Source organism: Crocodylus siamensis, chromosome 7 (assembly GCF_052110815.1).
Source record: "Crocodylus siamensis isolate JL-2025a chromosome 7, ASM5211081v1, whole genome shotgun sequence".
Classification (NCBI taxonomy): domain Eukaryota; kingdom Metazoa; phylum Chordata; order Crocodylia; family Crocodylidae; genus Crocodylus; species Crocodylus siamensis.
The window spans coordinates 27312454-27339840 of record NC_143401.1 but is presented as its reverse complement, the minus strand read 5'-3'; the positions used below and the strand labels follow the sequence as shown (position 1 = coordinate 27339840).

The 27387-nt window shown below is 45.7% G+C and overlaps 1 protein-coding gene and 1 long non-coding RNA gene across 5 annotated transcripts in view; one reads left to right on the top strand and one right to left on the bottom strand.

Annotated features, from left to right (window-relative positions):
* The window catches only part of LOC149859634 (dual specificity protein phosphatase 13B-like), a 49304-nt gene extending 39970 nt beyond the window's left edge, over window positions 1-9334 (top strand). For 3 of the 4 annotated variants that reach the window (XM_090056627.1, XM_090056626.1, XM_090056625.1), the window contains one exon: window positions 8884-9334. In XM_090056627.1, coding sequence (XP_089912753.1) covers window positions 8884-9104 — 221 coding nt within the window. In that variant the 3' untranslated portion in view covers window positions 9105-9334. The remainder of the gene's footprint in view (window positions 1-8883) is intronic. The other variant, XM_090056628.1, reaches the window with a different exon arrangement.
* LOC149859633 (uncharacterized) overlaps window positions 1-22346 on the bottom strand; it is a 125385-nt gene extending 103039 nt beyond the window's left edge. The window contains exon 1 of the long non-coding RNA XR_016443430.1: window positions 22158-22346. This is a non-coding gene — a long non-coding RNA (uncharacterized LOC149859633). The remainder of the gene's footprint in view (window positions 1-22157) is intronic.
* Between the last annotated feature and the right edge of the window lie 5041 nt (window positions 22347-27387).

The following is a 27387-nucleotide window of genomic DNA, read 5'->3' as shown; positions in this document are numbered from 1 at the left end:
GGCAGGGAGCTAGATGGGCAGAAGCAGGAGGAAGCGGAAGCAGGGGGACTGTCCCATGCCAGCACTCCATCCACCAGCCAGTGTCCTCCACCACAGGTGCTGCCAATGTGGGACAAGGGCATGGCTTCCATGTTGGGACTCAGAAGCACCAGGCTCCCAGTACTGGGCAGGTAGCACTGAGTCCTCGGTGGCTACCTCTCTCACCGAAGATGTGGAGCCACTGCTCTGCAACCCCTTAGCCTACTGGGCAAGCCACAGACAAATGTGACAGGATCTGGCCATGGTTGCCCAGCAACACCTGTCCTGTCCACCGACCAATGTTCCGAGTGAGAGGGTGTTCAGCATTGCTGGGGATGTTGTGACACCCCACCATACCTCCTTGGATCCTGGTTTGGTGGACCAGCTGGTGTTTCTGAAGGTGAACCTCCCACTGATAGGGTTTCCCAAGCTCCACATGCAGACAGAGTGAGTGCCACACTCCTCACTCCATCTGCACCTATTTCATTTTTAATTTTTTTTTTCAAAACCATTTAATGCCCCGCTCTCAGATCTGGAGGTGGCACTCACTGTATCAACAGCCAGCAGGAGAAGAACATCTCCTTGCCAAGCTCCTGTGCCAGGATAAACTTGGAGGTATGGGCTGGGGCTATGGGGAAGAAAGAGGCCCCAGGTCCTGGGCATGACCTAAAACTGCACCCTGCCAGGGTTGGGAGGCCTGGTGGGACTGCCAGTGGTGTGGCAGCCCCCAAGAAATTCCAGGACTGCAAAACTCCCTGGTGAAAGGTGGACAGGAGGCACCTTATAACCTCCAGTCACCACACACACATACAGTCCTAGCTAGGGAAAGCCCAGACCTGTAAGAGACCTGAGGCTTGCTGGCTGCAGTGGAGTTGTGAGCTCCAGGTGAGCTTAGCTGCCTGGGATGCCATCTGCGAGGCACGGACTGCAGTGTTAGGGAAGGTGTGGAGCTGCTGAACAGATGTCACCCCTAGACACCAGAGGCCTAAATGTGCAGCCTCCCACCTGGGTAACATCTGAATCAGTTTTCCATCAAGGCAGGGCAGATGAAAGAGGGGTAGGCAGTTGACCCAGAAGCAGGTGGGTGGGCTGAAATCTCACCTACACTGGGAAGGCCCCCTGCTCTTTCTGGATGGAATGAGTAGTGAAGAAGCTAGCAGCTGGCATGCAATGAAGGCAAAAAAGCCAGTCAGTGTAAACGTAAATTGAGGTATCAGGGAGTGAGGGACAGGCTGGGAGGGGATGGGGGAAGGGGAATGTAGCAGGTAAAAGTGGAAAAGTACCTGGGGAGTCAGATGTCGGGCAGGTTATAGTGCATCATCAATCCAATGTCTATATTGAGTCCATGAGTTTCTGTATCTAGGAGGTTGATGAAGTGAAGTTCATAGGCTCATCTGTGAAAAGTGGTTTGTAAATTCCATTTGAGGATCAGGCCTGAGAGACTGGAGACAGAGTGGCTTTCTTGTGAGAAATGTGCCCCCACAGGTAGTCGGGTATTCTTGTCTGTAATAGATTTCTGGTGTGCATTCATTCTGCTGCACAGCTGTTGCTTGGTGTCTCCTACGTATTTTCCATCAGGGCATTTGGTGCTCTAGATGAAATATATAACATTTCTGGAGGTGCAGCTGTAAGATCTTGGAGTGGTGATGATCTGTTGTGGGGTGTAGTAATTGTGGAGATATGTTGGCAGGTTTTACATTTCTTGTCATGGCATGGTCTGGATATATTTGGTGTGTTTTGGGCTGTAAGAAGTTTGTTTCTGGTGGTGAAGTTAGTGAGGTTTGGTGCTTGTTTGAATTTACAAACCACTTTTTACAGACGAGCCTATGAACTTCACTTCATCAACATCCTGGACACAAAGACTCATGGACTCAATATAGACTTTGGATTTATGAGGCACTATAACCTGCCTAACATCTGACTCCCCAGGTACCTCCTCATTTTTACGTGGCTGCTACATCCCCTTTCTCCCCCCACCAACCCTTCAGGCCTGTCTCTCATCCCCTGACACCTCAATTTAGATTTTCACTGACTGGCTTTCTTGCCTGCGGCCCAGCCTCTGGCTTCTTTACTATTCATTCCACCCAGGAAGAGCACACACCAACTGCAGATGCTCCTTCAGCCTACCAAAGGGTTTTTAAACATGAAAGCCTGCTAAGATATATTTCTCCAACTATTCAGTTGGTGTAATAAAAGATATCAGAGGTACCCTTGACTGGTCCGTGCTGGGGCCAGGACCCTAAGGAGGGTCAAAGAGCCGGGGGGCCCACCATGAGGAATGCCCAGAGCAAGAGGCTCATGATCCCAACTGGCCTGAAGGTGGAGCTAGGGCCCAAGGGGGAGCCAAAGGACCCAGAGAGGGGACCATAGCTAGACGGAATGAAGGATGCAATGTGCGAGGCCACAGTGTACAGGAGTTATGGAGCTGTGGAATGGATGTCACCCCAAAATACCTAAATGGGCAGCTTCCCACCTGGGAAACATCTGAATCACTTTTCCGTCAAGGCGTGGCAGGAAAAAGGGGGGTAGGCAGTTGGCCCAGAAATAGGTGGGTGGGTAGAGATCTAACTGTCACTGGGAAGGCCCCCTGTTACAGGCTACCATCCATGCTGGTTTCATCCTGCTGCACCTTAACATGTCACAAGTTTTGCTTTGAACAGTTTGAGGTGCAGTTTCACAGAAACCCCGAAACCTATCTCCATGAAACCTGGCCAGCTTCATGGCCTCATAAGGGGCTATGATGCCTGCTGTTTTCATCCCAATGCATCTTAACACACACACACACACACACACACACACACACACAGAGTCACACGTCATGAATTTTACTTTGAACAGTTTGAAGTGCAGTTTCACAAAAACCCCTGTACCTGTCTCCTGGAAACCTGGCAGACTTCATGCCCTTAGAAGGGGCTACCATCCCTGCAATATTCATCAAAAACATGCAAGAAATGACAAAGTTATAAGCATTTTAGTGATTCCCCATTATACCCTATGGCCGAATCACCGAAACAGAGTCAAAACGCCAAAATAAATTCAACCGAATAAAAACAGAACAGTGATCCAAAACACCAAAACAAATCACTGTCCCTCCAAAACAGCTGAATCCAAAACCAAAACAAAACATAGCCGTTTTGCACAGCCCTAATAGATGTTGCATTGCTTGTTGAATGATGACTGTAATTATAAATCAGTACAATTTCCTTTTGGAGCACATATTTTTTGAAACAGGGTATAAGCAAAGCTAAACAACTTCCACTTGGGATGGGGGTTCTGCTGCTAATTTAAAAGGTCTGCAAAGATCAGAGCACACAAGGATGTACACACATTCTCATTTTAGGTTGTATTTTGTAAATGTGTGCGCAGTTCACTGTAGTGAGTTCAGATTGCCACTTGCCCCATTTCTATGAACTGCTCTCAGATAAAACTATAAACCTGTAAGAAGAGCTAAACAGCAATATGGATTTTGTTTCCTTAGGTTTAACATTCATTTGTTTGCTGCAGATAATAATATAGTAAATTAAAATCCTCTTTCATTAGAGCAATTTTATATTAATTAAACCATTTGATATGAATGGTTTATCTGCAACAAATAGCCACTTTATTGTTACCATACATCATTTATCATCATCTCTGTGTTCTGAGAAACAAAGGATAAAAACTCAGAATAGGTATTTCATAAGTAAAAGAGAAAAAAACACTTTAATCTGCATATTATGAGGATGAATACTTTAGAAAGCCAAACACATTAGATCTAAAACAGGGGTGGGCAATTATTTTGGGCAAAGGGCTGCTTACCTAGTTTTGGCAAGCTGTCAAGGGCCACATGAGTAGCCCCACCTCTTGATAGGTGCCCTGCCTCCCGGTCACCATCTGTGACTGGAAGTCCTGCCACCTGCCACCAGAAGTCCCTCCCCTTGCCACTGGAAGTACTCCTTTCAGCAAGGGATTTTGCCATCTTGGAACCACAAAAATACCAAATTATATTCTAAATAGTGAACATCTACAACATTCATTGATTTAATTTCAAACAATATTTTTGTTCAGGTTCATGTGTGTTTGTGTAGTGTACATAGAGGTGACTGTATATAATAACTTAAAGTGAAGTCTTACTCTTGTATATTATGGGAGGGCTATAGGTTTGTCGGGTACTGTGGGTGTGTGGGTATGTGGGGTGTGGGGGAGGGTGTGGGTGTGCCTGTGGGGGCTGGATAAGTGTAGGGGTGTGGGGTGAGGGAGCATGTGGGTGTGTATGTGGATATGTGGGGTATGGGTGGGTATGGGGTTTGTGGAGGGCTGTGTGTGAGGGGCTGTGGCTGTGGGGGTCTGCATGTATGGCAGTACAAGGGTGTGTGTGAGTGTATGTGTATGGTGAGGTGTGTGTGTAGGATTCACCCCATGAACACACACACACACACACACACACACACATACACCCTGGTACCAGCATTAGCCCATGCTCCTCAGTCAGGCAATACAGCCAGGAGCCATGTGGTGCCAGAGCAATGCGGGGCAGGAAAGCAGGGAAATGGCTGGTGATGGGGAGGGGCTGGGATGCTGCATTCCTGCTGAGGCTTCCCCTGGGTTCTACTGTCATTGGTTCCTGCCATCTTTGACAGGCATCCAGGAGCAGATAAATATTTTCTAAATTGTTTAGGGGCCACAGAGGCCATTCTGGCCTGGTGGGATGCATTTGGTTGCGGGCGGTATTTTGCCCACCCCTAAACTAGAACAAATCAATGGCTGGTTTAGAGTCTTGCTAGAGGGTCTTCAGAAACTAAACTGGTGACTGAAAAGGAGTAATTTATACTTTAGATACAATTAGAGAGTAAGTATGAAAAGGCACCTGCTTGGTCAGACTCCAGACCAGGGTTGCCAAAATAATTTTTTACTGGTAATCTTGAGTCTTTTTATTGACAAACAAACCTTTTTTTTATTGACACATTTTTGCTGATATATGTTTTACAACACTTTCACCAGGCTGTAGATGGCAGTTAGAAGGGCTAGGATTCAAATTTAGGGATTTAACATCAACCATAGTGAAAAAAAGTTTTGTTGTCAGTAAAAAGGTTCCAGATTTTCAGAAAAAAAATTGGGGGTTGGCAACCCTGCTTGACTGCAGCAATGGTTTTGCACTGTGCTGCCTGCAAGCTAAGGGGTCCCCTACTGACTACTCCCTCTGACAAGCCCAACTGTTCCCCATATCATGCTGCCCCTGCCAGAGCACCCCTCAACTGAACCCCCACTGGCCCCACTCCGCACAACCTCCCCCCCAAATCCCAGCCCCACAGCTCTGTCTATCCCAACCAAACCACCTTCCTCTCTGTCCTGCTCAGCTCAAGGTCATGTGGATCCTGCTCAGCTCAAGGTCATGTGGATATGTATACCTTTGAGGGGAGCACAGAATAGTCATTACAGGCAGGTGAAGGCTGGGATATGCAGCAGCAGCACATGGCTGCTGTGAGAGAAGGACAGAGGCTATGAAGGCTGCCATAGGCCAGAAAGCCCTGACAGATATCAAGCAAGACATCAAGCTACTCTCCCACTTAGACATCAGATGGCACTGCTCAGCTCAACCCATCAACTGATATTGAATTTAGCCTCATTTCAACAGTGATAGTAGATCTTCAAACAAGCTCACCATGTCTTAGCTTTTTATGAAAGGCTCCATTTTTTTCAGTGAAAAGGGATAAAATTCTAATGATATAGATTATCTCAACATAGGCATCACCTGTCCACATCAATCCCCGTGCTGCCATTTGCTGAAGCAAACAAGCTGTTACCTGTATTCTGCTGCTTAGTGGCAAAACACAATACTAACCACATATCGAGTGCAACTACCCTGGTTTAACTGCATATCTGTTTGTTTCTGATCCTGATACAATTTACTCCCATGTAGAAAACCAATGTAAATTACAGTGGGGTACATAACTGTCTGGCCATGTCCTCAGTCATAGCTTAGCTGTGTTAGTACAGGCTGAGCTATAAAATGGGAAGAGTAAGATGAGACCTATCAACTCAATAGTGGATAGATCTCATCTCGTAAGTGCTAATGGTTGCATAGCTCCTTGAAAATCAGTTACATGATAACTACAAAGATCTGATCAGCAGGAAAAAAGAAATCATTATTTAGCTCAAATTAGTTCTCTAAATCTAGACATGAAAAGAAAAATTGTGATAACACAAGCAGCAGCTGTTTTATTTTTTTAAATGTGAGATAAGATAAAAGAAATTGAAAACAAACACACTTTCTAAAGCCTATCTATTATCAGCAGAACTAAGCTTCTGTGACTTCCTGGTAGCCTATATTTGTCCCTTTCTTTCTGCTGAAGACACGTATATATTTAAGGACTGAGCTCAGGTTTCCCACACCAGGATAATGAAAGGTGGCTGTGTCACCACACATACTGTAGAATTAAAACATCACCAAACCTGCTGACCAGAAGCAGCTTTTAAAAACACACCCACACTTTCATTCTGGACATGAACTATGTAATCATCATCAAGCAGAATGGGAATGGTTGGTACAACTCCTTAAATAAATGCTCCATCACAAAGGAAATGGGATATGAGAGGAAAAGCAATGGACAAAGTACTTGTTATTAACAAGCAGAAAGACAGGCACAGCAGTCAAGGAGGGTTCGGCTGGCTACGAAGACATCAACCAACAAGAATAGTTTTGCCCTGATCCCTGATAATAGAGGAACTAAGATGCTGCAGGCACAAACAAAACAGTTATATACACCCCGAGAAAACGCTTAGATGCACATCCTCTAATATCCCTACATTTCTGAGGCTGGCAACAACTGAGAGATTTGTACTCTGCCACCTAGGAGAGACAAAATGGGATTTTTTTATGCTCCATTGAGATCAGTGGTTCCCTCTTGCCTTTTGAATATAACTTGTAATATATTTTAACTGAATCTAACAAAGCCAGGGAAAGAGTGCTTAGCTAGAAATTTGCTTAAAGTTTTCTCTGTCAAAAATAAAGATGTCTTCATGAACATTTTTCTTTTTCTGCAATATTTCAAATGAGTTATATAAAATTTTATCCGTAGTGAAAAACCTCCCATGGTTTATCAACTGTGTCTAACTGCAATTGGATACAGACCCATTTATAACTAAATTAAGCAGTCACATCTGGCCCTGGTCAGCTGTGACCCAAACTTTAGGGTTATCCAAAGCTGATTAGTTGCCTTTGTGAAATAAGTAGGTCTCAGTCAAGCTTTCTTAAAATTCCCATCCCGTCCCCACTGGTTTCAGCTAGGATCTGTATGATGATTGACTGCTACTCATAAAGTTGCACTCTCAACTCTGAATGCAGGACAACAAAGATCACACTTAGCAGGACTGGCCTGTTGTTACTGATTATAGCAGAGACAAACTTTTTCAATATTTTTGTCCAAATCTACTCTTTTGTTCAAGCAGAAATGTTCGAAGGCAGCATAATGATTTTGACAATGTTTTCGATGTGAGTATTTCTCAGGTCTGGGGTGGACTCTGTTCACTTCCAGGGATAGAGTGACAGACGGAGAGACAAAGAAAGAAAATGTGAGGCAGACAGACAAAGATAGATCACTTGAACTTTTCAAGCCTACAATCATCTCCAGACAATTCACTTTCAAAACAATCCTCAGAAAAGGTTTTGTTTTCATGCCAGTGCTGCAGAAAAGAAACAAGATGCTGAAATCTTAAAAGCTGTTGTAAAATGGAATTGTCATTTTGCAGCCAGCTTTATTAGCAATCTGGACAGAGACATCAAGCTCAGACCAGATGTGGAAAGTAATCTGTCCTCTTATTCCTAGAGAGGGTTTTTCCAGGGTAGGCCTGAGATTTACAATGCTGTACTTCACATAGTTTGCATGTTTCACATTGAGAACTGTGGGAAATTTAAGATATTCAGTAATCCAGTTTTAAAGCACAGAAAGGAAGACCTGGATGTGTCAGGACAGTCCTTGCTATAAAAGAAAAAGTATTCCAACAGGTGTGGCCTACTTTCCCCATAAAAAAGAGATTTTATAACTTAAATTTTCAGTCACAGTGAAGTCAATGAGATAGTCGTACCTCGTGAAAAGTCTTGACCTCAATATTGTAGGATGATAAATAATAGAGCTGGCTGAACATTGGGGAAGTAGTTTGTTAATTTGTGTCCCCTTTTTGCTAGAAATTTTGAAATCAAACTTTTCAAGTAGCAGGAATAACCTCTTCCCCTTCTATACTTCTGTTAATGGAATGTTTTACTAACATGAACTACTTAGACCCGTACTTTCTACTTATGTTTCTCTCTCAATTTTGCAACTCAGTGAGTTTTTATCAAGCTAAGCATTTCTTCCTTTGCCCTGGGTGAGAGAAGTGAAACAGAAAAGAGTGAAGGGTTGAACTAGGACTTTGTAATGAGTCCTGAAGGACAACATGTGGTTGCACTGCCCCATTTGGTTCCTATTCAGTTCATCTTCCCTGCATGCTAATCTAGCTCCATTACCAGGAATAATACCCTTCAACCACTCCTCATTTACCTGCACAATGTGGCAAGTACCAGACCAGAGGCAGCTACTTTCTATCCTGCCCTACACAGGGTTTGGTACTGTGGGGGCTCTGTACAGTTTCATGTGCCTCCCTAATCCCTTGGGTGTGCCGCCAGGTTGATAAGTGAGCCACAGGACTCAACCCAAACCCCAAGGGCAGAACAGAAATAGGAGTCTTTCTGTCCCTAACCATCTGAGAACGCTCCTTCACAGGTACTGTTTCTAGTCTACTCACTCAAGTCTATAACTCCTGCTTGCAGTAAGTTTTCCATCAGTGTTTATCCATCTAGGCTCTGTCTGGCTAAAATCACCAACTCTGATAATTTTGATTTTTTTTTAGGCAAAGTATTGGTTCACTGTGCAATGGGGATCAGCCGATCAGCAACTCTTGTGCTTGCCTTCTTAATGATCTGTGAAAGCTTGTCCCTTGTGGATGCAATTCAGACTGTGCGTGAACACAGAGCAATCTGCCCCAATTCTGGCTTCCTCAGGCAACTTCGGGAGCTGGACATCCGATTAAGGAGAGAACAGCTAGAACGAACAGACTCCTTCAGGCTTTAGCTACAGATGCATCTCCAGATTCCCAAACAAGAGAACTGGGTTGCCCCTCTGAAGACCGCATGTCTGCAAGATGCAGAAACCTGGAAGATACTGTGTTTGGAGAACTCTGTCTGGACTTTCATTGCACAAGTCATGAGAAAAAGGGGTCCTAGTTTATTTAAGTGACAATGTGCTTGCCAATTCAAAGACATATGAAATAAAGAGGCAATCAGTATGGTACATGAAGCAAAGACAGGGAACTTTCGTCTTGATTCAAAATTAAAGGATGCATGGCTAGCTTGGGCTAAGGACTTCATGTACACATGAGTGAAATTAAAAATAAAATGAATGGAATTGATGTCCAAAAATCTAAACCATAGGACTTTACAAAACAGAACATGACCAGGTTTGCATGAAAAAGGGCAAGTTTCCCAGAAGTGGCTTTTAAAACCTGCACGTATAGTGTCAGCTCTACAGTGAATGAAAGTCTATGCAGTTGTACTGGAGTTACACTAGTTTATACAGCTGAGGATATAACCCATTCATTGGCATCCCCCTCCACTTACTAGCCTTAGAAGACTCATTAGGACTGCAACAAGACCTTGTGAGTTAGTCAGGACTCCACCTACTCTGACAGCCTTACAAAGATCAGTGGGTCCTAATGAGTCAATATCAGAGGTCTCAAATCATGAGATAGAAGCTAATCCACAAGTCAGAGCCCACAAAAAATTTGTAATCTCTGCTGTTATATTACAGAATTGTCATCTTTTCCATTTCTTCAGTCTTTCAATCGTAGTTACACTCTTCAAGCAACTGAAGGTTCATAAGACCTCTGCAATGGAGATAAGTGTTAGGGCTGTGCAAAGCTTTGGGTGCTGATTTGATTCAGAGGAGATTTGGCCCAATTTGCTGGCCAAATCTCTGAATCCAAATAGAATTAGGGGACCAATTAAAGGTCCAAATTGATTCAAAGCTCTTCAAATCAATTCGGAAAAGATTTGGAGAGCTTTGGCAATTCAGGCAGTCCCCTGTGGCTGTAGCAGGGAGCTGGTCCCAGACTCCATGCAGGTAAGTAGGGGGCAAGAGAGGGGAGGCCAGAGGAGGGGGGAGAGGACTGCCAGGCCCCATCCCCTGCCTGCTTCTCTGCAGGAGCGGGGGGTGGGAGTCGGGGGGCTCGTGGCAAACCCCACTATGCTGCACGGGGCAGTGGGGGCCAGCAGGGATCACCCCCCCCCAGCAGCACCTGGTGAGTAGGGGCTTTTTTCCCCCAAAGAACTGGGAGCTGGGGTGGGCAGGGCAGCCATTGCTGGGGCTGGGAGAGTGGGCAGGGGATGGGGCCTGTGTGATTTGGAGATTCGGCTGATTTGGCAGCAGCTGAATGGCCGAATCAGATTCAGCCGAATCGATTTGGGACAGTGATTCAAATCACCAAATCAAATCACTGTGCGCTGAATCGGCTGAATCCAAATGTGAAGTGAATACTAGCCACTTCATACAGGCCTAATAACTGTTGCTTTGCTTCCCGTTTCACAGATGGAGAAACGAGAGAGAAAATAAGCTGCCCACAGATGCAATAAAAATTAATAAGAATGCCAGGAAAGGACCCTAGATCTCCTGGTTCTTACTCCCACATTCTTATCACATTCCCCATCTTTCTTTTTATAAGTACGGAAGCTAGAAACCAGACTCGTCAGAGCAGATCAAACACTAGCAATGCTCATACCAAATCCAACACAGCAGCTCTGCATTTTGATTTTTCTTTTATGCCCAATTGGCCACATTTAAAATCATGAAGAACTCAAAGCAGATATTTGCTGCGGTGCAATTACAGCTCATACAGTACATTGGCAACTGCAAATGATATAGTATTTCCACTTGATGGCAGATTAATTTGGTATGATGCTTTCCCTTGAGAGGTCTTAAAGAACTACAGTTCTGAAAGCACCATGCAGCTTGTATTTATAGCACTATGGATTCTGAGTAGGAGTAACTGAGTATACACCTGTTTTAAATTGAATTTCTTTTACCCTCCTCCTTTAATGTTTGTTACTTAGCATAGCATACTTCCTATGTGTTTGTCAAAAAATATGGAAATAAGATTTCCCTACAGGGTCTGTAGATAAATCCCAGTGATGTTTTCCTTTGTGAAGCATTAATGAACCTTTCCTAGTGATGCTACAGAATCAAATCCTCACAGGCAGCAGTCATTGCCAGAGCTCCTGGGTCTCTGCTCTTCATGGAGAAAACCAGAGAGACCCAGTCTATCAGGAATTTCCAGGGAACATGCATATGGACTAGGTGGTCAGTAGAAAGGTGAAAGTTAAAATCAGTTATATTACAACAGTCTGAAACTGGGCTGCGCAGCTCTTACAAGGCAGCCATAGTGAAGAGGGCATGGATTTTTCTGCATGGGGGATTCTAGCACCGTTACTGGCCATCTGTTTTGTGGAGCATCTCCTTCACAGTCTACCCATTTCCTGAGTACTGAACTCACTTTAAGTTGCTTTTGGGCACTGCAGTCTGGTGTAGCATTTCTGTGCAATCCTGGCAAAGCACAGTGGACATAAAATACATACAAGTCCAAAGGTTAAATGCATCAAATCAGTCACCGGGGTCATCACCCCTAACAAATGTTGTATCTGGAAGCAGAATAGAATTTAAAATCAAACCACCAATTATCCACAGATCACTGACATGGGCTGCAGGAAACTCCACCATGGCCCAGCCAATACTATGACAAAAGGAAATATGACTACATTCCTTGGCCATTGAAGTTGTGATGAACTCTCTACAAAAGCTCATATTCATCAGCATGCAGCAGTGCAGCATGAGTGGTACATTTCACAAGAGCAACATGACGCCCTAACCCATATGAACTGCAAGGCTCAGCAGCAAGGATAGAACTAGGGGGTGAGGATAATATAGACTTAACACAGCCCTGTGAAGCGAAGTTTATGTCTGCAAAGCTCCTTGAGTTTACAGGGTCATGTTGACATGTGAAGTGCCAAGTCTGGCAGCAGTGCCCTAAAGCACACTGTACTGTTCTGCCTCCTAAAGCAGAAGCAATAGAACTGTATTTTAGTGCCAGTCCAGATGCACCAATTAGCCAACCTCTGTACTAATTGGTCCATTCGCAGTGCTATATGGACACAGGTGCACTGCATTTGGTTTATGGAGAAGGCCATACATGTGACACACTGTGCATGAGACACTTATATTGGGCACTAAGTTTAATGTTAGTCATGGCCTGGGATGGAAGGTACCGGAAGAGTACTGTCATAAGCAATTATCTGACTTCCTAGTGTATGTTTACATAGCTGGCTCTCAACCCTTCTGGAGTCAGGGCACCCCTTCATAGCTTTTCTTAATTCAGTAGCTACCCCAGCTGAGAACCACTGCTGCATTCCCTTGGCATATCTTAGTGCTTCTCAACTGGGGGAAGTCAACCTGCTGTTGCTGTGGTCATTCCCAGTCTCACCCTCCCCACCACCATGCTCTCCTGGAAACAGTCGCACAAAACAGTTTTAACTGCCTTATGCACCACCTCTCTTTCTGGAACAAGCATTTGAGGAGAGTTATCGGGGGGCTAGGAGGTGGAACCTGTTTTGTTGGATGAGGAAGATTGGCAGTAGGACTGGGTACTCTTGCCTGATTAGCACCCCTGATAAACTTATAGGCGGCCACCAGATCATCCCTGAGCCTACACTTTTCCAGGCTGAAGAGTCCCATAGCTTTCAGCCTCTCATTGTAAGGTCTGTTTTCCTGACCTCTGATTATACATGTGCCTCTCCTCTGCACCCTCCCAAGCTTCTCCATGTCCTTTTTGAATTGTGGAGCCCCAAACTGGATGCAGTACTCCAGCTGCGGCCTCACCAAGGTCAAGTACAACAGGAGAATGACATCTTGGGATTTGCTTGAGAAGCATGTATGGATGCAAGCCAGTGTTTTGCTTCCTTTACTAGCTGCAGCATCACATTGAAGACTTATGTTCATCTTGTGTTAATCATGACCCCCAAGTCCCTTTCATCCAAAGTACTAGCCCGTGTAGCACTGCCGAGCCTATAAGGATGCTACAGGGTTTTCCTCCCAAGGTGGAGAACCTTGCATTTTTTTGGTGTTAAAGGCCATCAGGTTCTCATCTGCCCATTTCTTGAGCCTGTCAAAGTCAGCCTGGATTGCCCTCCTGTCCTCAGGTGTGGACACTTTACCCCAATGTTTGGTGTCATCAGTGAATTTGGCCAATCCACTTCTGACACCAATGTCCACATCACTAATGAAGATGTTGAACAATATAGGCCCAAGGCCAGAGCCTTGAGGGACCCCACTGGTCATAGGGCATCACAATGATTGACTTCCATCAACCACCACTCTCTAGGTCTGACCACGTAGCCAATTCCCCAGCCAGCGGATTGTGGAGAAGCTGAGGCTGCAGTTGGCCAGTTTTGCCAAGAGCTGATCATGGGATACCAAATCAAAGGCATTTTTAAAGTCAAGATATACAACATCAATCTCTTTCTCCTTGTCCTGGTCATAAAAGGAAATAAGATTGGTCAAGCAAGACCTACCCATGACAAACCCATGCTGTCTATCCCTCAGTATTTTGCCATTGGCCAGTCTGTTGAGAATGTTCTCTTTGATAATATTTTCTAGGATCTTTCCCAGGATAAAGGTCAGGCTGATGGGCCTGTAGTTTGCTAGATCCACTTTCCTCCCCTTCCTGAAGATAGGCACCACATTGACCTTCTTCCAGTCTTCAGGCACGTCACCAGAGCACCAGGAGTTCTCGAAGATCCATGCCAGGGGCTGGGCTATGATGCTCGCCAGCTCCTTGAGTGCCTTGTGGTGTAAGCTGTCAGGGCCGGCTGACTTGAAGGTATCCAGCCTCTCAAAGTGTTCCTTCACAAGGTTAGCATTAATGGAGGGTAAGGAATCTCCCTCACCCAGGCGTTCCTGTCCCGTAATGAGCAGGGACTGGTGAAAGACTGACGCAAAGTACCCATTTAGCAAGTTGGCTTTTTCATGGGCATCGGTTGTTGGTTGTCAGTTGTCCCATCCGGTTTAGCAGGGGTCCAATGTTGCCCTTGCTTTTCCTCTGGCTCTCCACATATCTAAAAAAGGGACTTTTTATTATCCTTGATACTTGTATCCAGTAGGAGTTCAGTCTCAGCCTTGGCTTTTCTGATTTGCTCTCTGTAGGTCCAGACCAGTGCAGAATATTCCTCCTTGGAGGTGGATCTCATCCTCCATCTTTTGTAGGTCTTTCTTTTTAGATGCAGGAGGTCCACTAGTTCCCTGCAGAGCCATGGGAGCTGCTGTGCCCTTTTGCTGCCTTTCCTCTGAGATGGGATAGATTTTGCTTGTGTATCCAGGATCACTACCTTGAGAAGCAACCACTTTTCCTGAACTCCCCTCCCCTTTAGGTCATGGTCCCTTGGGGCCTCACTGACAAGCTTCCTGAGCTTGTCAAAGTCATCTTTCCTGAAGTTGAGGACTTCTGTATTGCTGACTGACTTTTCAGCTTTACGGTGAATGGTGAAGGTGATCAGCTCGTGGTCACTGTCACTCAGCTTCCCTTCTATCGTTAGGTTGCTGATAAGGTCATCCCCCATTGCCAGTACCAGGTCGAGCAGTGCTTTACCTCTCATGGGTCTGTAGACTTCTTGCATCAGATACAGGTCATCCACACATGTGAGAAAACTTTGTGACCATTCAGATTTTGCTGAGTGCTCTTCCCATGAGATGTCCAGGTAGTTGAAGTCTCCCATGACAACCATGGGCTGGGAGCGTGCGGCCTTGGCCAATTCCCTGGCGAACTCCTGGTTAAGTTATTGAACCTGGGTGGGAGGTCTGTAATAGACTCCCACCATTGTGTCCCCTGTGCTGTGTTCCCCATGGATTTTTACCCAGAGGGTCTCCAATCGTCCACCCTGAGTGCCAATGTCAGCTTGCAAGGACACGTAGCTTTCCTTGATCTAGAGAGCTACACCCCAGCCCATTTTGTCCACTTGATCTCTCCTGTACAAGGTATTCCCATCTATACCTGTGGCCCAGTCATGGGTGGAGTCACACCAGGTCTCCGTTATCCCTATGACATCATATTTACTTGTGTTAAGTGGGAAGATAAGTTCTTCCTATTTATTCCCCAAGCTACTGGCATTCATGTACAAACAAGTAAGTGTCCTTTTGGGGGCCCCTGCCTTGCCTGCAGAGCATTCCAGGGCTGGGGGGGGAGGGGGAGCTCCCTAGAGGGCCTTGGCCTGCTGGCTTTGCAAGTGTTGCTCAGAGGGCAAGCAGTAGCAGTAGTGCCCCTATCCCCCAGTAGACTTAGTTTAAAGCCCAGTGGAGCAGGACAGCCAGTCTGGCTGAGAAGAGCCTCCTCCCCAGCAGAGAGAGGTGGAGGCCATCCCTTCCCAGCAGCTCACTGCCTCTCTCATCAAATATGATCTATACTTCAAACCTGCATGTATTGCTTCATCGTTTCCCAATATAGTTTCCTTTTGTAGGTATTTTTATGGGCAAAAAAGGAGCTGCCCACCTGCATAGCATACCATAGCTAGGGAAGCATTAACAAAAGAAGCACATAAAAGTGGCACACATTGCTCTTTGCCTTGGACTCTCATTAGGGTTAACTCTTGAAGCAGACTCATCTCAAGTTGGAAGTGAACACTTGAACTGGCTAGGATACCTGGAGGAGATAGTTGCCTGCCTGCTGTTCAGTCATCTTGTGCCAGGACTGGTGCAATAAAGCAAAATACATTTTTAAAATACTCAGATTCTGTGCCTCTATTTTACCTCCATTAGGAAGCCAACCTGCAAGATCTCAGATAGCTACTACCTCTTGACAGAGTGACATACTTTCATAAGGGGAACAGTGGGGTTAGCACATAATAGTGATTTTTAGAAACAGAGGAAGGAGTGTAAACAATTATTATCTAGTAATAATACTTTGGTAATAACAATTTGGTAGCACCCCTGTTGGGAACCATTTTTGAACTGCCTCAGCTTATCTCAGTGCTTCATAATACTTTGATGTTATTAGTAGATCATAATACTAAAAAAATAAACAATGCACAGGTTGAATTTTATCTTCTCCTGCAAGAGAACAAATGGAGGGGAAAAAACACAAGCCAAAACAGTCAGTAACACCTAATTGAGAGTGGGGAAGAAAGAGAAAGAAGGAAATTTTTTTCTGGTCTCAGTAGCTAGACAAGGGGTGGGCAAAATACAGCCCACGGGTTAGATCCAGCTCAGCAAGGGATGTTGTCCAGCCTGTGGCAGGTCCCTCAGTCCTGCCCAGCCCAGGCACAAGGGGCAGCCTGATGTGAGTGCAACTGGTCCTGGCACCCCTGGGTGCACAGTGGGGCTGGGGTGAGGGGGCAACCAAACTCACTTCCCAGCAGCCCTCGTGGCAGTGGTTCCTTCTGGATGCTGTTGCGTCTAGACCCAGCCCTGCTGCCCAGGCACCCCAGTGAATTGGCCCCCCATCCACTGCCAGAGGCAGGACCCATGTGGACAGGGTGCACAGCCCCACACTGTTACTGCCCCAAGATCCCAGCCCCGGATGCAGCTCCCTGCGTGCCTGCAGCCCCATCCTGTCTACCTGGCCGTGCACCCTGCCTGCACAGGTCCTGGCCAGTCTCCATGAAAACCCCAGGATTGTGGGGTGGTTACAGCATGGGACTGGGGCCCCACAATCCTGGCCCCAGCCCCACCTGCTCCACTCCTAGATTCTGCTCCCTGCCTGCCCATGGCCCCATCGTGGCTGAGCATAGAGTGGAGCTGTGATCTACTGCTCACATGTGCCAGTTCTGAAGGCAGGGGCACACAGAGAACAGATCATGGCTCTGCCCCATCACCACCCTATGCAGTCAGGGTGCACAGCCAGGCAGACAGGATGGGGATGCTTATGGAGTTTTAGTGAGCTGTTTCACATGGGCAACAGACACTGAGTCAGTTGGTGACCAAAACTCCCTATGTGGCCCGCAGAGCCAAACAATTGCCCACCCCTGAGCCAAACTGTTTTTAGTTACTGCCCCTGAGTCCCTCATCCCATTTTGCAGTAACTTCTAGGTGCTTCAGGGCAACATGTCTCTATACTTCCAACCTTCATGTATTGCTTCATAATTTCCCAATATAGTTTCCTTTTGTAGGTATTTTTATGGGCAAAAAAGAAGCTGCCCACCTGCATAGCATACCATAGCTGGGGAAGCATTAACAAAAGAAGAACATGATAGTGGCACACATGTAGAATTAGCATTTTATGAAAATTAAGTAATCATAACCCTTCACCCCCTTGGGCTACACATGCCAGTAGTTTATTGCCATTGCACTTAGTTACACTACAGGAGTTTCGTTAAGTACAGTTAGATTAAGGGCTAAGAAAATCAAACCAACATAGGGGTGGTTCTAGATTTATTCCCGCTCGATGGATTCCAGATCCAGTGGACAAAACTTGCTCATTTACGTGGTCTTTCAAGTAACTGGCTTGCAAACTCAGCTTTGATCTGAGAAGTCCGGCTGTGTTCTTTCTGCCACCACAGTTCCCACCAGTAACAAGGAGTTTGATATTGAAACTTAGCTGGCAATTCGGCTGATCATAGAAGAGAATCCTACTTACCCTCTCCACAGATATACTTGATGTGCCAGCTCTAGTAAAATTGTCTACAAAAGTATGAAATACTTGTGAGAAACACAGGCAGCTTGTACTGCTTCGGCAACACATACTAAAATTGAACTGAGCAGAGAGGCAGTCCTCCTCACCAGGTTAATGAGCCTGTCTGTGAAGATGCTCTTCCCTCTCTTTGTCAGGTGGATCTCATGTCTTCCTAGCAATCCTTCTTCTTGGATTGAACGATCTTCAGCCTCCATGAGAGTGTCTTTGAGAGTTGTGCTGAGTTGCTCTTTGGAATGTAGATTAAGTAAAATTCCTTCCTGGAGGTGTCACATGGCAGCCAGGGAGATAAAAAATCTTTCTTGTTGCTGTGAAATGAAGTTTAAAATCCAAAATTGGCTAAAATTCAGCATCTTCCATGTTTCAGGGATGTACTTGGTAGCCACGTTGGTATGCAACAAGAAGAAATACAAACATCTAGAATTCTTGGTTCCACAATTATAACTTTCATTAGACCGACTAGGAAATCACAAGAAAAAGCTGGACCCAGAGGGACAGCTTTCCGTCTCCAGCTCCCTCTGTGTAAAAAAGAAGTTTATTTCCTACCTATGGGGATTTTTTACCACCTATACTTTTCCCAGAGCCTGATGAAGGACCTTTGACCCCAAAAGCTTGCAGAAAAGGAGAGTTTTCTTGTAATTTCCCAGTTGGTCTCATAAAAGGTATCATTTTGGAACCAAGAGTTCTAGATTTTTGTATTCCTTCTCATCTCAGACCAACACGGCTACCAAGTACATCCCTGAACTAAACATAGACTTTGGATTTATGACGCATTATAACCTGCTTGACATCTGACTCCCAAAGTACCTCTCCACTTTTACCTGCTACATTCATCCCCCTTCCCCGCCATACCATCTGTCTCTCACCCACTGACTCCTCAATTTACAACTTTGCTGATTGCCCTTCTTGCATGCAGCCCAGCCTCTAGCCTCTTTACTGTTCTTTCCATCCAGGAAGACCACACATCAATTGCAGATGCTTCCTCAGCCTGCCGAAGGGTTTTTAAACCTAAAAACTTGCCAAGAAAAATGTTTCTAACTATCTAGTTGCTCTAATAAAAAGCTATCAGATATACACAGAGACAGACAGCCCTCTCCCCTCTCCCCTCCACCTCCCACAGCTCAGTCTCACGCCCTCCCCCACCACACGTTACACTTACATACAGGGAGCTGCTGCCCAGCCATGCCCGTGTTGAGCAGGGAGTGCAGTGCCGTGTCTCTGCGGGCAGGCTGTGGCCCTGGGAGGGGTAGCTCAGCTGCAGGGGGGGGAGTGCTAACATGAATTTGGGGGCTGTAGCCCTCAAGGCCCTCCTAGTACTGCAGCCCACAAAACAAAGCATGCTGCAGCACTTCTGGCCCAGCCAGCCCAGCCCCAACCACCTTCCAGGTAAGGCACGGCTCTCCCAGTCTGGCTCGGCCTCCTCCCCCCAGATGCAGCACCACCCGGCCCCCAGGCACAGCTCTTCATGCAAGACCCCAGCCCTTCTCCTCCTCCCCCAGACCCATTGCTGGAGGAGGGGTCCTGCTGCCAGGGAAGCAAATATGAAAGCTGCAGTTTTAAACTTGGTACCCAAAATGGGCCCCGAGTTTAACACTGCAGCTTTCACTTCCCTGCTGGGAAGGATCCGGGGTCCCTGAATTGGAAGGGGCCCCATGGCACTTGCCCAGTTTGCCCTTGCATCGGTGTTGGCAGCAGGGGAATGGCGAGCAGCCGCAAGAGCCAGCAGCAGGGGAAGGCAGGAGTAAACAGCCAGCTGCACAGGGCTCGCAGCATAGGACAGGCCAGCCCTGCTGGTACGGATCTACAGGATGCACCTGTTCCTGCCCCAGCCCTTTCTCTTGATCGAAGAGAACACAGCCTGAGCCCTAGATGCCCCCCCCCATCCCCCACCCTTGCACCCAAAGCCCTGTAGTCACTTTTGATTTGCGGAGGGTCTCCCCTTGCAGTATCATTGGTGTCCACTTGGATGAGTAACATAAGATAGTACTCAGAGGGCCGGATGAGTCTTGGTAATCCCTCTGTGACATCTCAGATTCAGGCTCTGGACAAGCAGCAGACTTCCCAAGACAACAGGTCAGGTCAGCAGATGGTTCCCTCTGTCTCCTGCAGAAGTGAGTCTCCAGCCACCACCACCCATCACTTGATGGCGGTGGTCTCGATCCTTCCCATCTTGGGGAGGCCTGGCCTGTCCTCCTCCACCAATGGAACATGCTCTTCCCTCTCTGTTGCTAGGGCTCCATATCTCTTCTCCAGATGAACTGGTGCAGGTGGAGGTAAAGATTTCTGCTTGCTGCCACAGGTCACAAGCTTCCAGCTGCCACCCACCTGGGAGTCCATGTCCTCTCTCTTCTCTAGCACTGTTTCTTGCAGTTCTTCCTCCAGAGTCCCAGAGATCTCCTTCAGCACCAAATTTATGAATTCCTCATGGCAGAGGATGCTTCAGTGCCTCACCACCTCTTCCTGTAACTCTGTTGCCTGTTCCCAGAGACAGCACTAGGAGGCACTGCTCACAGCCCAGGCACCCCCTGTCCTGCCTCTCACTGGAAGGAACCTACAAGCCACAGTCCCTACAGTGCCAAACCAGACGTGGGTGAAAGCCTCATTGGTGAGCAGGTCTGCCTGGACAGAACCTCACAGGCACAAGCAGAGGCAGTGACAGTGGCTCTGGCATTACAATGTCTTCCAGCCATCTCCCTTGGTCTCTTAATCTGCCTTCTCCTACTGCTGTTCTTTCAAGCACACTTTCCCTAGCAAACTTGCTTGGAAGCTGGCCTGTTTACTGTTCATTGGCCCCAAAAGTTTCCTTTTTCCCTGCTTCCTCACATCAAGCTCAAGGCTATCCCCTCAAAAAGTGGGGGTCAAACTGCCTTACAAACTGACCTGCAAATTGCCTACTCTGTTTGCATTCCCAGATTGCTGGCTCCTTGGTCACCAGCTTCCTGTTTGCTCCCCCTTTTATACCCTGCTGGGCCTGGACTGGCTCTGTCCCCTCATTAGGGCTTCTGTCAGGCCCAGGCAGCATTCACTCAACAACTTGGCAGAGAGAGAAAAAAATTGCGGTGGTGGGGGGCAGCTGAGCATGTGTGCGCATGCATCCATGTGCCCCTCCAGGCAGAAAAGTTGGTGGGGGAAGCGGTGGGAGGAGAGGAAAGGGCCGGCAGAGGAGAGGGAGTGTGGCTGGGACCAGGTAGGGATGGGGAGGGAGCTGATCCAAGCCACACCAGGCCCAGGATTGGGATTGGGATCAGAGCTGTGGCCCCCTGTGCCCATGCAGCCGCCCCTTCCCTATGCCCAGGGTTGTTGCCCAGCACTGGTGCCTCCTACATCAATGAATCCACTGCCCTCCAGCCCCATCCCTGCACTGCCTGAGGGGGCCCAGAGCCAAGGGCCAGAGTGGGGCCAGCCTCAGTTGCACCACCAGGCCAGAGGTGACAGAGCCCCCAGGGCCCATGTGCCCACACTGCCAGGCCCTGCACAGCTGGGGTGGGATAGGGCAGGGTTTGGGACATAGCCATGGCTCATCTGGGGGACACTGGGAGTGGTGGTAGCTCCCACCACTGCACTGATGCTGGCAGGCGGCGGGGTGCATGCCCCTGGATCCATGTGGGACAGGGTGGACTGCTGCCGAAGGCTGGGGCCAGGGCAGCACCAGGCTGTTCCTGGTGGCGGGGAGGTGCTACACTGTGCTTGGGGCGGGCAGTGGTGGCACTATGACTGGCCTGCCTTACTGCCTGGCCCACCCAGCAGCAGGACACACATGGTGCTGTGCCACGCCACCTTCAAAGCAGTGGCAGCAAGGTGCAGAAGCAGGGAGCAGAGCCCAGCCCACAGCTGCAGCCCACCCTTGTCCCATGCACAGATCAGAGAGCCATGTGCCCACCCCACTGGCTCCCCCCTGCTGTGCCTTTAGATAAGCTGCTGGGCTCCAAATGTCCCATGACCCAGCCCAGATGGGGCCCCATTCGCAGCTGGGCTGGGTTACATGACAAATCCCACAATGCAGGAGGGAGCAGGGCAGGAATGATTCACCCCTGCCCCTGCCCCACTCCTTCCTGCACTGTGGGAGTCTCAATCTGCGCCCCCCTTCCCCCTCCAAGCTCAGGTAGTCATAAAGAAACTCACTGTCTGCTGGGCCAGCTGCAATCCTGGCTGTGCAGGGTACCTGAGTGTGAGCAACACCCCCTCTCCCACCCACTGCAGCAGCCTGTGGCCAGGCTGCCCTGGTGTTTTGGGGGTGGGGAATGAGCCCCAGTAGCCTCCCCCTTTGACAGCCTATGCTCAGCAATCAGCAATCTCTCAGTCAGCAATACTCCCAGCTTCTCAAAGCACATGCACCAAACACACATAGCCCACCAAACCAATGCTCAGCAAGCCAAAGGCACAGATAGCTCTGGATCACTTACCTTCCCTAGGCAGGAACTGGTGCCTGGTGCCTGGCTTCTCTTCCCCTTGCTCCTATTGCTCCCAGCAAACTGCCTGCAAATTGCATACCCTGTTTACAGCCCCTGTTCACTGGCTCCTTGGTTGCTGGCTCCCTAGTCTCTCAGGGAGTCCTCTTTTATATCCTGCTGGGCCTGGACCAGAATGATTCACCAAATCCACTTCTAGAAATGTTTCCTTGATAGCAAGAACATTTGGGGTTAAATTTCAGAAAAAAAGGATGGCATTTATACTAAAAGTGTGACATATTTTCACAAAAAAGTTTGTTTTTTTCTTTAAAAAAATGCCATTGTTTTAACCAACCCACCCCCCACCTTTCACTGGAAATATTTCAACCAGCAACCAGCTCCAGCTTTGAGTTATTTGCTCAGTTCTAGTGACAATTGGCTGTTACTAGAACTATTCTGACACATTGTTTCAGAAAACATCTGTTTCCACTCTGACTCCTTTAACTTTCAGATGTGAATAACAAAAACTCATTTTCATGCCATGTCTTCCATCTCCAGTTGGCAACAGCCGCATGATTATGAAGTTATTGTTATGCTGGATGTTCTGTTTGTCAGTTTACATTTTCCTATCCTATCTATTTTTAACTGGTCATTAGTATTCCTTGGACCCTTTCCTATAAATCTTAAACATTTATAGCACATCTCAACAATTCATCAAATGGAGCCAACCTCCACGGAAAGGAAACCCAAACCACTTCCCCCCACTGAACTGAATGAGATTCACATTCATGTCTTTTAAACTTCAAACTCAACATTTTCCCATCTGCTCTCTATACACAACAGCACTTTTGCCCACAAATATTTTATTCTTCATTCATAACTTTTTATTTTCCCCCAGAGATTTCCTTATGCTTTTAATCTGCTGGATTCATAGAAGACTTGGATTTGGATATTAAAATTCACTTTTCTCCCTCTCCATTGAGAAAAAAATTACCTAGGGAAGAAAGGGTTGAATGGCCACATTTTGATTACTGTCTCAACAGTTCCATGGAAGAATCCAAGGGTTGGGCTCATTGACCGTTGGTGAGACGTGGTTGTTACCTACAGCCCTCAACCTGACCATGTCAGGCATCATTAATGAATCCCAACCCGTCCTGAAAGGATGACTATATCTTAAAGTAGTCACAAGGGACAAACCTGTTCTGGCTTACAGGAAGCCACCACAATCTCAAATGGCATCTGTCAGGCAAGAGGCTACCTCACTGTCATTCTTACTGAGAACCAGGCCTTGCAACAGACACAGATGCCAGCTGTGCCCCCTCATCAATACAGTCCATTTAATTACTAGACTAAATAATAGGGAATATAATATCCAAGGTTCGTTCACCAGTATCTCCACCAATTTCATATATCTCACCACCTGGTTACAGCACCCATCTGCTGTCTGCAATGGACAGATCCTTATATGTAAGAATGTGAGACCCCTATATTGAACAGACCCCTACATGCAAGAGTGAATAAACACCAATCTGACACCAAGTCCAGAAAGATACAAAGGCCTGTGGCAAAACCCGTCATCACTGAACTCAGGTAGCTGTGTTCTTAGGGTGCAACTCTTTAAAAACTAATTTGAATGGGAAATTGCAGAACAATTTATCCACAGACTGGGCTACATTAAGAATGGTTTAAAAAGGGACTATAGATTCTTATCCCATTACCTAATTAGATTTTGTGAAACCTTTGTTCCTACCTGTTTACCTTACCCAGCACTGCCCCCGACACCTTTCCCCCTCCCTTCCTGTCTTTTGTATTCAAATCACTCTCTCCGTTTTATATAGTACTCTGCGCATGTCCTTTCACGACATCTGATGATGTGAGCTTGAACTCACGAAAGCTTATTCTACACATATATATGTATGTATGTTAGAAATGGAATATTGTTAGAAATGTGCAGCTTGCATCTTGCACCTGATAAGAAAGAAATACTGCCCAAGGCGCCTTTCTCCCCCTCCCCCGCCTTAGTCTTTCTCATGCCTTAGTCTTTCTCATGCTGATTGCAGAAGCTGGAATTCAATTGACTGTGGCCTTGGGGTATGAACTTTTGGCGAACTGTTGTAGTTTCTGAGCATGCTTAATAAGCTGATGCATATTTACCTCTCCGCCCTGCATACTTAAGTAGCTAATTATACTATACATGCAATGTATGTAATGATGTAACTACAAGTATGCTTGTATGAAACGGAAGTAGCTGTAAGAGTTCCGGTGTCTGCACACATGCTCAGGAGAGAGAAGATAAATTCCGCTTGCAAACACAATTAGTTTGTCAGAAGCTGATTTGGGCATCAATGCCCCACTCTGACCTTGTTTGCAAACAAAAGAACCTTTTGTGCCGACTGATGACTGTGTGTCTGTGATTTTTGCGAGCCTCCAGAGAAATGAACCGCTTTTGTGCAACATGTATGTATGTGTATATAGATATGTGTGTGTAACTGATTTAGTTAGTCTATGAGGTGCAAGTCCACTTTTTCTACTTTCTGCTCAATTATCAAATTTCCAAATCCATCTACTAACTGTACCACAGACAATTTAAATGAAAGATACTTGAAAATTTTTTTACTTTACACTCTATACTATTTGTTGAATTTCATATCAATGTTTGGACAACACTCGGAAAAAAAAGAATTCAATCACATAATTTCAGCACTTATCGCTGCGTATTGTTAAGGGACTGGGACTGCTTATGTAATGAAATTCTTCATACATGGAATATTTCACAAAGCTTTGCTCTGTCAATTAACTGTGATCTGATAAAGTTCAAGGGGGGATTGATAACTATCCTAGAAATATTAGCTGAACCACAGCACAGCAGAAAGGAAGGTCTCCAAGGCTGTTGGCCTGCTTAAATGAAATGAATTCAGGGATAGCGGGAAAGGATTTATGAAATTATTATATTTTTATCCACGGTCCTCAAATTCCAACATATTCCAGGGGTCATCACATGTTGCATCACAAGAGAAATCCCAGAATGCATTGAGCCTTTTGATAAAATGTTTCATAATTAGACAGTCTTCCTAGAATTAAGAACTACCATTTGAGGAAAGTGCAGAATGACTTGAACACAATGACCCACAAAGGCAATAAATTAACATATACATATCAAGCATAATGTCAATTATCCAGAATTAGCTTCATCATCAATCTGTATAATCATTTTTTCTAGATAATCAAACACTATAATATGAAGTGCTGAGAACTGTACTGTAATTACTGTAGTATACATCAAATATTAAAAAACAAACACAGCAATCAACTTATGCAATCAGTGCTTTAAGATCTCAAAGAACTAGTAAATAATGCAGATGGACCTGAACCACAAAAGTCAGATCCTAACCCATATTTCAAACCTGCCCACCACTGGACTTCTTTGGGCCCAGAATTTTCTTTAAGCTTAACATGGCAATAGCAACAAATTGAAAATGTTGAATGCCATACCACATTTGAAATCAGATATATACATATGATACACCAGTTTGTAAATGGAGCAAAAACTGTTGCACTGCCACCCCAACCAATCTAAAATTGCGTCATGCTCCAAAATCAGGAGGTTGGTTTATAAATCATGAGAATTTGAGTTATTTTTATTTGCCTGTAAGGTTTATATTCACAGGCCTCTCTCTACTAGGGCTATTAGCTTACTTTAAAAAAAATGAAACCTGAGATTCTTATACAATGGAGATGGAAATTTAAGAGACATACTATACCAGGAGATATAATAAAATTACAAGACCTGGAACACTGCCAACCAGTATACCACAAAAATGTACTGATGCTAAAGTAGCTAAAAGAATATTCTTTTTCACTTAATTGACTACAACTTAAAATGAGAAATAAAGCTAAATACAAATATAATGGCATTCACTACTTCCATAATATTGGGACTTGTATGGAATAGATTCTTCTGTTAGCTACCTTAAACCCTGCTCTTTAGGAGCGACTGTCCTTGATGAAACAATGAGACTAAGTCATATCCAAGATGATTCCTAACACAAAGTGGAAATTTGACCAGCTCCAAAGTCATAATGAATAAACCGATGGAACATATTTGTGCATCGATTTGAAAGGAATTATTTACAAAAGCAGGCATAGCCAATCAATTTTTTGATATCTGGAAAGACCATATAATAATTAGAATTATGTAAGGCAGTAGTCTTGGAAGGGGGATTTAGCTATAATATCCCAGAAGATATTATATGAATTGCCTAGTCCTGAAGTTATCTTCTCAGGAGCATATATCGATGTATAAATGAATCTTCAGGTAGAAAGTTGAGAGCAAATGATGTTTCACTTGGAACATTGTTTTGTTTCGTACAAATGGGTTCCCCTGAAATATGCAGTGCTCACCTTTAAAAATTAATCTACCATTTGCTTTTTAGGACAAAAGGGGAAATATAACACAAATAAACTTAATTCAGAGAAACTGAAAACCAAAATCTTGCTTAAATGCCAATAGGGATGGACTCAAAGACCACATACTTCTGAACTTGTGGAAGGGTGGAAGAACATGCAACACGTTGGAAGAACACATGACCTTGTGTCCTGATTCAAATCCATCTCTAATCACCTAAATCTAATCTAATTTAAGTATTTACTTAAATAAATACTGGTATATGCAATCTGGACTATGGTACTGATCATCACTACATAGCTAAGGTACTCCTCAATAAAGACTAAGAGAAGTATATTGTCATTGTTATATGATATATAAGGCTTCAACTCTAAAGTTGCAAACTGGCTGGCGGCCTGCCAACCAAGTTTCCTTGCTTATAGAAACATAAGAAATTTGAGAGCTAGGTAGAGATGAGATGAATCTCTAAAAGGTCATTGCAATTGTAGCCCAGGTACACCCAGGGGTGTGCCCTGTCCACCAGTGGAAGGGATGGTGGTCAGGCAAGTGTGCCAAGAGAAGGGCCTGCTACCTGGGAGCAGTTCCTTCTGCTGTCTATAGAGCCAGGCCAAGACAAAGCACTCAACTATATACACATTTATTGCTACAATAAATAAATATGAATAAGAAACATTAAATATTTATAGTAAAATTAGTATGTGACACCTTATCCAATAACCTGCAATCAATATATTGCACCACTTCAAGGGACTGCAAAAACATGAACAGGGTGATTCACAGCATATGCAATAATTAACCCCCTTGCACAGAAATAGCATTAACACTTTGGAACAGGTAAGT